This window comes from Oreochromis niloticus, linkage group LG23, assembly GCF_001858045.2.
Source record: "Oreochromis niloticus isolate F11D_XX linkage group LG23, O_niloticus_UMD_NMBU, whole genome shotgun sequence".
Lineage (NCBI taxonomy): Eukaryota > Metazoa > Chordata > Actinopteri > Cichliformes > Cichlidae > Oreochromis > Oreochromis niloticus.
This window is the reverse complement of record NC_031986.2, coordinates 40,027,787-40,039,450: the sequence shown is the minus strand read 5'-3', so window position 1 is coordinate 40,039,450 and position 11,664 is coordinate 40,027,787. Positions and strand designations below refer to the sequence as shown.

Genomic DNA, 11,664 nt, shown 5'->3' with positions numbered 1-11,664 from the left:
GCAAGTTCAACAACCATGTTCAAATTTTGACATCTTCCTTTCTGGTGAATGCACAACTTGTGAAATTTTAAGACACTACTGCCCTGCTGAGTATCACACACTACTCAACTAAGCAGTCTATACATGTACAGTGTTTACTACATTGCTTCTCTCTGAAAGTGTTTCATTTTAGTTTTCACCCAAATTCAGAAAGATTTCATCATTGAGGGAAAGAAGTGCACCGACACACGTTCAAACCGAGACTCTCAAAACTTTATTTTCTTCTTGAATATCCATTCATTCAGTAGTTGCAAACATCCTCATTTATAAAGATCACTGCATGTAGCAATGACAGTGCAATCGGTGGCTCTGTGCAGTCAATAGCAATTACTGTAGCTTGTGTTCATGTTAATTCAGCCCTGTGATCTACTCGCAGCCAAACAATACATGCTTGCTTAGGTTTTAGTTAAGGTGCTGCCTTAAGTAAAGGACTATGTGTTTAAAGTGCAATTATTCTAGTTCAGCATTTACTACTTGTTCTTCAGCTCTGAGGATGAGATTGTGAGGTCTTAATGACATTGTGCAGAGGGTTGCTAACCAAGCAACCAATCAGATATAGGCAGGTACAATAAAAACTGTGAATCTGGGATATTTTTTTTTCTGCCTGCCATGCAGCTCATCCCATTTCTCTCTCAGTAATGAATATTTTCACCCTGGCATCAGGATTCACAGCGGGGTCCAAAGCATGATTCACTCACACATGTAAACAAGATCATTTATGTTAGACTCTCTGATCTGAGTGATGATCAAGCTGCTATTAATTCTTACAGTTTTCCGGGTACAGATGTGCTAACAGTCACTCGTGATAGCTGAATGACTCAAAACGAAAGGAAAATCACCCTAATAAAGATGTCACCCTTAATTTTACACAGCCTTGTTATTCTCTCTGGCAATTCTGCAAATGAGTGCATCTTGTCTCTGAGTGTTTTTTGGGTTTTTTTTAAATGCGATGAATGAAATCTGGCTGCTAGGCGACAGTCAAATCCGAAATTGCATCCCCCTCCTGCTCTCAGTCTTCCTACTTTAAATCACCTTTGTGGCGTTCATGGGGATGCTGTTGCTGCTCTTCCTCCTTGTCAAACTCTCTATAGCGCTTTTTGTCTTCCCAGTTCCACCCGCTGCTTCATCCTTGTTTTCACGAAAACAGTAGACTCCGTAGAGGCGGAATTTTTTATCAGGGAAGCCAAGGTTTCGGACTCCTGGCTGGGATCCTCCACAGCGAGAACGGGGGTTGACTATGGGGTACCGAATGCTGCCATCCTCAAGCCAGCCTGCTTCACAGCGGTCCAGGAGTTGAAACTTCCATGCTGCATAAAGCTGACCCACTTTGGCCGCCACTGAACCGTCTCGAATGCACGCCTTAATCGCCTCCGCATAGTTCACCTTCTTGAAGCGCTTGAGGAAATACACTTTGCCTAAGGCGAAAAAAAAAGAGAGAGGCGAAGGAAAGTTGTTTGTTGTAAGAACATGTTAAAAGGTGAAGGAAAACAGAGCCAGTGCATTGTTCAGGGGGGCAGAAGAGAAGCGAATGAGAGAAGGAAGCCCCAGAGACAAGCTAAGCCCTGAGGGTAGATATTCACAGTTTTCCTGGCCTCTCTGCCTGATTGTGTTCAGAATATCAAATCATTCCAACAACCGTCTGGGCTGCTGCTCAAAAAATCGAAAGGCAATACTGTATCAGCGGGCAGAACTCTAAAATTACTCTTAAAATGCTTCAATTTTTGCTTTCATCATACCTCTGAGGAGACTTTTCGCCTGGCAGTATATTAAAGAAATCGGTATCCTGATAAGCTAACTAGTTTGAACTGAGCTGAATCACAAGGTACCTTCAGCTAAGAAAGCAGCACAGAATAAACAATCTAACCAAGAATAAACGTCTGCTGGTTTCTAAAGCCAACTGTTTATGAAAATCATCTCAGCGAGCACAGCTTTGCAGTTGGCTCAGTTATTGATTTTATGCTTGTTTATGTGACTGGTGGCTATTAGAGAGGCAGAATATTGTCTCATATTTCCCCAGTGGACTTTCAGTAAATGCATTTCAACTGGACCGAGACACAGCATCGGTCACAACCACTGCTCAAACCTCCTGCCCACAACAGACTGTCCACAGTAATTAACACACAAGGGAAGCCATGAGCAATTGTTTAAGGTTTCTGTCAAACCACCTTTTTCTCACTAAGGAAAGGCACTGGTTATTTTAAAACAGTTTGTGATTCAATAAAATCATTTTTAACTGTTTTTAAAACTTCATAAACAAGGATGCAGACTCAAACCACAGCAGTGGTTTAAGGGAATAGTTCAACAAGCCAAACTTCTTCCCACTAAGAGTTAAATGTGAAGCTCAGTATCTATAACTCTTTAGGGGCTACATACCAGCATAAACTCTAGAATAAACCCAAAAATAAATAAAATACATTTTAAGCAAACAGCTATCGTCTATAAGGTTTATTAACTAAACTGTTGCATCTCCTTTTTCTAGACAAAAAAAAAGTATAACACTACAAATAATTGTACTATTCCCTGGCAGGTACATTTAACTTCTAGAAGTCTTTCTGTGTGCCTATTCCCCCAACAAGAAATGTTTTGCCAGTAGCAAATTTGAGTATAGCAGTTTATTCTTATAATAATCAATGTGGAGTTTTTATATACTGTCTACTCTGAGCCTACGTGTCTTTCTGGAATAACTTTTGACTGACCCGGGACTACACATAACTTTCCTCCAGTAAAACTCTTTTACTTTTCGTCTTTGTTGTTTAGGCTTGTGAACGTGAAGGTAGCATGTGCAGACTCTCTGAGGGAATGTGATGTAAATCAAAGAACGGGGAGATGAAAGGCAAGGCTTTGAACCCAGAGGACACTGTGGCCCTAGTAGGGCTGAATCAACATAGCCTGATTTAAAACCAATGGCCTAAGGCCTGCAAGATCACAGGGAGAGATCAGAGATCTCATTTCCCCCTGGTCTACCACTCATGAAACATCCTATTTTTAAAAGTAGCAGCATGACAAAGTAGCACTTGAAAGCTTTTGTTATTTCTTAAAATCATGTCACAGATACTGGATAGCACTGCTTATTTGTTGTATTGTCATTTAGAGGTGCTATGAATAGCCACCAAACTATGTATCTCCATCTCTCACCGTTGAGCTTGGAAGTGAAGCAGAAAGCATCATAACGCTCATCTTCTTTGTGCCTATAGCCGTAGTTTCGAACACCAGCTGGGGTGTCCTTACGTCCGCACTCGTCCCTGGGATGAGAGATAGGGTACTGAACTGAGCCGTCCTCCAGCCATCCAGCATTACACCAGTCTAGTCCCTCCAGCCATGCCTGCAGAAGAAGATAATGTAGGTCAGTGGGTCAAACCAAAGGATTAAAGAAATTATAAAGAGGGGAACAAATTCAGTTTATCTCTTGTGACATAACTCCATTGCACTTGACTTTACTGCATAAAGCCTCTAAGAGTTGGAGGACTGACCTGCAGTAAAATTCCTGATCTGCATATTCTTAATTCTAGACTTACTGCTGCTCTAAAAAGTTAATGACACCAGTAAGTAAGCATATTGTAATAACTAAAAAAGTACCTGTAGACTAATGTACTATGGATGGTGTGATCTCTATGCATCCTAACTAGCAATACCTTCTCAGTATGAGATACCGTCCATGTTTGATTTAATTAAAGTATGTGTACTCACCTTGTGCAGTTGAGAATGAGAAGCTAGAATGGCATCCTGCTTTTTGCAAGCATCCTCAGCCTGGTAGTAGTTGAGCTTGTAGCGCCCCTCACGGGGATAGTAGGGAAAGACCACTCCTACAGGCGACAGAATCAAAGTAGGAAGCTGTAAACGTCTTTAGTTTTTCAGAATTTCATACAGACATTAAAATTATAAGATTTATTTTAGGTACTTAGTTATTCCAAAGTTAACAAATTCCTTTGCCGCAGCAATTAAAATTAAATTAACACCACAGACATATAGAGTCATGTGAAAAAATGAATAATGAAGAGAGATTCCCATGCTTTCATGGGAATTAAAAGCCAAAGTTGCAGTCAGGTGCACTTGAGTAACTGATCATCAGAAAGCGTGAGGACATCTATAAAAATAGAAGTGTTGGCAGTTTGCTGTACTGGTGCATACAGGTGTGTGTTAACACACTGGGAACAGAAGCGATTGCTACTGTCCATCAGTCTTGAAAGGATAATAACGCCATTTCTAAGCAATTTAAAGTCCATGATTGTACAGTGAGAAAGATTATTCACAACTGGAAAACATTCAAGCCAGTTGCTAATCTTCCCAGGAGTGGAAATCCTAGAAGATTTACCACAAGGTCAGACCCTAAAATGTTCATAGAAAGAAAAAAAAAGGAGCTACATCTCAGTAAACTGGACCAGTGATCCTAAGGATATCAGCAAATCTGCAACAAAATGACTGAAAAAAAGGATTAAGGCGTAAATTCAAGTTCAGAAATGCTGGGGCAGCACCTTGAGATGACTCTCCATAAACAATGAGCTGAAGCAATGCTGTAAAGAAGAGTATCAAGTAATAAGTAATAAGTAAAATGTATAGATCAATCAAATAAAATACAATACGACAGTTAACTTAATAAGATAAAAACTAATTTGAAATCATAAATACAATAAAATAAGTATACCTTTAAATAACAGTATTTAATAATAATATCATTATATAACAGAGTCAAAAATCTTCATCTTCAAATTCAACAAAGCAAAGTAAAACAGAATTTAAAATGACTTTAAAAAGAGTACATACATATAAGATGGCATTAAAGTCTCACAGTATAACAGTGTACAATGTAGTGAACTCCAATAAACTGAACATTTCAACAAAATCTCCTACAAATGGCCCAGAGCCTGACCTTCTAAGTCAAGGTTCACAAATCCTGTATCGTCTTCCATGTCGTTAGTGACCTCACACTCGTAGCGTCCATAGTCCTCCAGCGTGACATTTTGGATGATCACCGATGCGTCGCCTGGTCCTGCTTGCTCCAGAAACACACGGCCACGATACGATCCAAACACACGCTGCTGCCTGGAGAGATTTGAGAGACACTCATTGTCCCCAAAACAGCTGCTGTTAGCAAAATGATTCAAACATGCTTCAACCTGAGAAAATACTTGGCAGAGTTTATTATGTCAGTGCATCTTATCTAAAATAAAATATAAAGCAGTGAAACTTAAGCAAATTTGGAGAAAAAAAAATCATGAAATCATAATTAGTTAAAACAAAAGTGCAAGATGAATCAACTGAGAATAACGATGCAGAATTTACTTTCCCAGAGCTACAAAGACGTCCTCAAACTGCAGCGTGTCCGTCACTTTGGTCCATTTTATCCTGATGCGAGCAGGATCGACGTTCTCCGGCTCATGATGGAATCTGCAGGGCAAAGTGATGGAGCCACCCCGATGTGTCACCACTTTACCAGGAGCAGTCTGCACAATCACGGCTCCAGTGTCATCCTCTGGAAGGAAAGAAGAAGCAGGGAAAATTGGCTCAGTTTATTTCGCTGCTACTTATGGAACATTTTTAGTAATATTCCAGATGTGTTTAAAATATTCTTTTATATGCAGGTTTATGGCTAATATTTCTTATTCTTAATACTACCCAGAAGTCTATTTTGGGAAATATGCGACCGATACTTGTAACTCTAATCATAAAATTCACTCTTTGAATCTATTTGTGAGACTTATCTCTCTAAGATGCCTGCAAAAATTGAATCAGCATCAGCTAATAAAGCGTGTGCTGTTTACTTGTGTCATCACATTACTGCCCCGGTAATTGAGCATATCAGCAGAGGAGAACTTTTTTTTTTTTTCCTATCGAAGGGTCCAGCAAGCAGCACACTCTTCTCTCCGTCTGGCTCTATCACGACATTACTCACTCTACAATTTTAACCTCCACTTCTGCAGAGAGCGATTCACCAAAATGACCCAAGACTAATGGTAACCACAGTCCTCTTCATCCAAATGGACAATAACAAGGCCTGTTTAGCATTTTTGGCAGACATTTGTTCAGACGCTCTGTGTGCACGCCCACCTAGGCAACCAAAGACTCACAACATGTGTGGGGTAAACATTTAAAATGTTTAATGAGCAGCTGCAAAAGGTTTTCTGCTATGTTGTGACCAGATAAAGGCACCTACAATTATCCATGCCAGCCGGCAATTAGTCCTGTCACTACTTACTGGTCTCTGCAAAGTTGTTTATCACCATCAGAAATGAAAGCATCAAGTGATGTTTAATCAAAACTTTAAGCGCATTATTTCTCAGCACTGGAGGTTATGTTGCGACATACTTATGTTAAGCCAAATAACACAATGTTAACATTTTCATTAGGTTTTAAAATTTTCCAGCAGTGATAGTGTTTTCAGATCCTAGGGGTTCATCAGTCACTTTAAAAAAAAAGGGGGGGTCCCACTGTTTACTCTGGGGATCTGGAAAATGGAAGGTGAAGAACTGCCGAAATGTTTTAACCTCCTGCTGGTTCATCTTCACTTCACTTTAAAAAAAATAACATTTTTTGGCTACTTTATACTTCTAAATCATAACATTACAAAATCATAATTTAATGTGGACTTTCATTCAAGTCAGTTTTATTTAAATAGTGCCAAATCACAACACTTGCCTCAAGGCGCTTTGCATTGTAAGGTAAAGAGCCTACAATAATACAGAGAAAACCACAGCAGATGACCCACTATCAGCAAGCACTTGGTGACAGTGGGAAGGAAAAACTCGCTTTTAACAGGGAGAATAGGCAAAACCAGCCATGAAAGCATGGCTTTTCATCTGTTGAAATCTGCTTCAACCTGTTGGGGGTGAGGGAAAGGAGACAATACAGACAATACTGTGGAAGAGAGCCAGAAATTAATAATGACAAATGATAACATACACAGAGTGAAAAGAGGCAAGTGAGGAAAAACAGTGCATCGTGGGAAGCTCCCAGCAGCCTAGGCCTATTGCACCATAACTAAGGGAGGGTTCAGGGTCACCTGATCCAGCCTTAACTATTTGTTTTATCAAAAAGGAAAGTATTAGGCCAACTCTATAAAAAGAGTTGCTAAAAAGAGTGCTATCTCTTTCTAGTCCTGTCAGTACTCTCACTGCAATATTTTGGCTAAACTGAAGGCCTTTCAAGGATTTTTTTAGGACAGCCTGATAATAGTAAATTACAAAAGTACAGCCTATAAATAAACACATTCATGAACTAGTTTCAACATCACCCCGAGAAAAGTGTTTAATCTTAGATACATTGTGCAAATGCAAAAGCAGTCCTACACATCCTGGTCAGAAACAACTCCATGGTTACTGACAGTGCTACAGCAGACCAAGGTAATGCCATCCAGAGTAACCATCTAGTTAGACACCATGTTTCTAAATTTTTGGGGGGCTGAGTTCAATAACCTAAGTTTCATCTGAATTCAGAAGCAGGAAACAGGTCACCCAGGTCTTTATATCTTTACATAATTTTATAGTTTAATGATTTGCTTTTTGTAGTATGGCTTCATGGATAGATAAAGCTGAGCATCATCTGCATAGCAATGAAAATTTATACTATGTCTTTGAATGATACTGTCTAAGGGAAACATGTTTAATGTAAATAGAATTGGTTCCAGTACAGAATCCTGTGGAAGTACATAATTAACATTAGTGTGTGAAGAGGACTCCTTATTTAGATAGACATGATACAAATTACTGACATGGCATGACACTGTACCTTTAATACGTAACCTTTAATATCTGTAAAATATTATAGTCAGTGATGTGGTGAGTGGTAACTGCACTGAGGTCTAACAGGAAAAGCACAGAGTTGAGTCCACTGTCAGAGGCCATAAGAAGATAATTTGTAAACTTCACTGGTGCTGTTTCTGTACTGTGATGAACTGAAAAAGCCTGACTGAAATTCTTCAAGTAAAACACTCCTCTGGAGATGATCAGATTTTAGGCCTAGTCTTAGGCCTCATCTAAACACAGTGTAGAAAAAGACTAAAAAGCAAGTGTGTGACTCAAGTGAGCCAGTACCCGACTGGCTTAGGTTTTCCACTACGTTTTGAAATGTGCAGTCTAGAACCAACCTAAAAGGTAAATAATAAAGTACGTCATATTTCAGTTTTAGGATTTTGCATGTCAGGACAGAAAAAATGAAACATTTTGTCCTAACAGGTCTAAAGATTATTTAAATAAAACCTTAGATGAACAACAAAATGTGGCATATTGCATTTAAAAATGGTCATTATTCATTTATTTGTTTGTTTAAATGCAAAAGCAGTGGGTGAAAAACTGTTACTGCTTCCATGGGAACTGAGAGGGAAACTCACAACCAGGTGCTGCTAATAAAATGCACTTGATTAAATGGTCATCAAAACGTTTGAACATCTCTATAAAATCACGTTTTGGCAGCTTGCTGGGCTGGAACATTCAGGTGTGTGTTAACAAAATGCCAAGAACGAAAGACAGAGAAGCAATTGTTACCACCTATCAGTGGGGGAAGAATAATAAGGTCATTGCCAAGCAATTTGAAGTCCATCATTCTGCAGTGACAAAGATTATTCAGAAGTAGAAAACAATCAAGGCAGTTGCCAATCTTCCCAGGAGTGGACATCCCAGCAAATTCACCCCAAAGTCAGAATGTGCAAAACAAAAGATACATCTTAAACTCTACAGGCTTCAGCTTGCATGTCAAATGTAAAATTTGTGACAGGGCAATTACTAAACTACTGAACAGTTATAGCCTATTTGGAAGGTTTGCAAGGGGAAAGCCACTTCACTCTAAAAAGAGCATTGCATCATGGCTTAGGTTTGCAGGGCTGCATATGAACAGGCCACAAGAACAATGTCCTTTGAACAGACATAACCAAAGTGGAGATGTGTGGCCATAATCCACAGTGTCACGTTTGGTGAAAACGAGAGTATCAAAGTGCTTTAGGGCAACACAGTGGTGCAGTGGTTAGCACCCTCACCTCAAAGCAAGAAAGGTCACCAGTGGTCTTTCTGTGTGGGTCTCTCTTAGGTGGTTATCTTCAGGTACTCTGGCTTCCTCTCACAGTCCAAGGACATGCTTGTTAGGTTAATTTGTGATTTTATTTTGGCCGTAGGTATCAGTGTGAACCTGAATGATTGTCCACCTCACTGTGTTAGCACTGCAACAGACAGCAACCTTTTCAGGGTGTACCCTCACTTTCACCCCATGACTGCTGTCATGAACTGAGAGTGAGTGTGCTTTCCTTTCCACATACCTGTACCTATTTGTATCTAGAAGCTGATAAATTCATGAAATATCGGCATGTCTGTAACACATAAACTGCATGAATAAATAAAATTATAAACGTTATGTTGAACAACAGCAAGAATTCAATTATTTTACACCGTTTTACTTCAAGAGAAAATATATCTTTTTAGCTTTTACTCTGAAGGTAATATAGACAACCAGAAGTACTGCAGTCAGTAGTTTAATCTTTGACATTCTCTATTTTTCTGACTAGACAAACGTTTATCTCAGTCCTCAGGTGGGCAGTGTTTAATTGGGTGCTCACAGTTCTGATAATGAACAAAAGTGAAAGCTTTGCTTGTGAAGATTATCATTGTTACAAAATGGCCAAGGCGGTTTTATCTGCACAGCCCAATATCACGGAAATGAATGAATAAAATCGCAATTGCCAAGAAATTCTGCACAAAATACTGTGGGATGTGGAATATATTGTATATTAATGTGAATACAGGTACACTGAGTTTGGAGAGTTAGTGGAGACCTCCGGATCCCGAAGCCCATAAAAAGTTAAAGAAGTCTATTTTGCCTGGACTCTAAGATAACCTAGCTGAGGTTAATAAAGCTGTTCAGATTTTTCCAGTAACTTTTCCACCAACTTTTTATTACTATCTTAGTAAAAAAAAATCCTGAATAAATTCTACATATCCTTCATGTTATTGAGCAGATCAGTGCAAATAAAGATCTCCTCACCTTGGAGAAGTGTAATTGTTCATACAAACAAAAGCGTTAACTGGTCTTACCAAGAACATGCACCACTTTTCTCCTTCCTTTCTCTATGTCAGCGGGCGAGGAAGATACCGAGAGAGCAGAAGTCAGGATAAATGCCACAAAGATCAGAGGCTGGAGCTGCTTTGAGAACTGCAAGAAAGGACAGATCATACATGACAACCAGCGCAATCAGAAACAACTTGGTACAACTTGCTGGCAGTGCCCTGTTGAGCTTGACAGTGTCAACTTTGATACATCCTAAACAAATAGGCCAAAATCGATATTTCCTAGCACTTTCCAGGGATGATAAAACTCAACCAGAAAATGCATATATTGTCTGTTTAAATGCTCTGCACTGAAGCTGGTAACCAAATGGCTGAAAACAGACAATCGGTTATACCGCTTTAACTTTTTAGCTCGCAGTCACAGCATAAAAGAGAAAGTTCTCACAGCATAGTTTAAACTTAAAGCTTGTTTGCTACTTTTTTATCTGCATTTATCTGTGTCTGAATTAAGAACTGGACGTATTTTAAAGATTTTTTTTCTGTGAAAAGTCCTGGATCAGAGGCAGCCAGCTAGTAAACAAAAGACTACACACAGGAACAACACAAAAATCATGGCAGCTACTGAAGAAAAACATAAATGTGGTATTTGTTGTTGTTATCATACACATTAGACATAAGGACTGTTATTACCTGTTCTCTGGCAGGTACCACAAAAGGGTTACTTTGCTAAAAAAATAAACACAGTTCTCCCTGAATGCTATTGTTGCACAGGAGAGTGTGTAATGCATGGACAGAGCCAGCATGTGACACCAGTGTTTCTGCTGCATCAATATATCCATGATTGGTCGAGGGGCTGGTGCAATGTAAAACATTCTGCATATGCACAGGTCAGAGTTTCACTTCATTGTGTATGGAATAAAATCATTATAATAGTCATCTTAAAGGGGTCAAGGTAAATGCTGCCACTGCATGCACTGCTAGAGGTCTGCAATGTCAGCGTCACCTGTGAATAATCACTTCCTATGAAACAGCTCTGGTGCACCACATAAATTCTGAACATGAATTCAGGCCTCAGTGAAGCAGAGTTACTAAAGCAGCTATTTTACATGCACATTGCACACTATAAACAGCCCTGCTGCATCATTTCTCTCAAGGTTAGTCCAATGATCATCCCTGCAGCTGCACGGTAACGTAGCACACAGAACTGCAGAGCAGAGCCATACTATCCGAGGATAGAAGTGTATGAACTTACCATGGCTATCACAACAGGATTAATGCCTGGATGAAGAAGATGTGATGCTGTGAAGCGTTTAACTCCTCAGCAAGGCTAAACGCTGATCTGCAGCAGCACTCACCTCTCTCTTGCACCCCCCACCCCCCACCTTTCTCTCTGTTTCCAGTCCCATTGCTGTTCTCTCACTCTGCAGGGGAACCACCAGTGTTTGTGGGTCGTTCCCGCAGTCCTCCGATGACGCAGCACATATTTGATTGTGCACTGTGCGTGGATATGTTTTCTCTGCATTATAAAGCCAATTAGAGTGTCAATTATTGGGCTGTCACATTGTTTCAGTTAATGTGGTGAAAGCTTATTTACTTTCAGGCAAACCAATGTTTCTTTTCAAGATCAATATCAATAATA

General features: G+C 39.6%; 1 protein-coding gene across 1 annotated transcript; it reads right to left on the bottom strand.

Moving 5' to 3' along the window:
- Window positions 1-973: 973 nt before the first annotated feature.
- On the bottom strand, window positions 974-11,453 carry hapln4 (hyaluronan and proteoglycan link protein 4). The gene is made up of 7 exons (XM_005478985.4): window positions 11,278-11,453; window positions 10,053-10,170; window positions 5,320-5,509; window positions 4,907-5,079; window positions 3,727-3,842; window positions 3,175-3,361; window positions 974-1,454 (listed from the first exon to the last, which is right to left on the bottom strand). The coding sequence occupies exons 1-7, from the start codon at window positions 11,278-11,280 to the stop codon at window positions 1,063-1,065; spliced, it is 1,179 nt and encodes a 392-aa protein (XP_005479042.1). The 5' UTR covers window positions 11,281-11,453; the 3' UTR covers window positions 974-1,062.
- Between the last annotated feature and the right edge of the window lie 211 nt (window positions 11,454-11,664).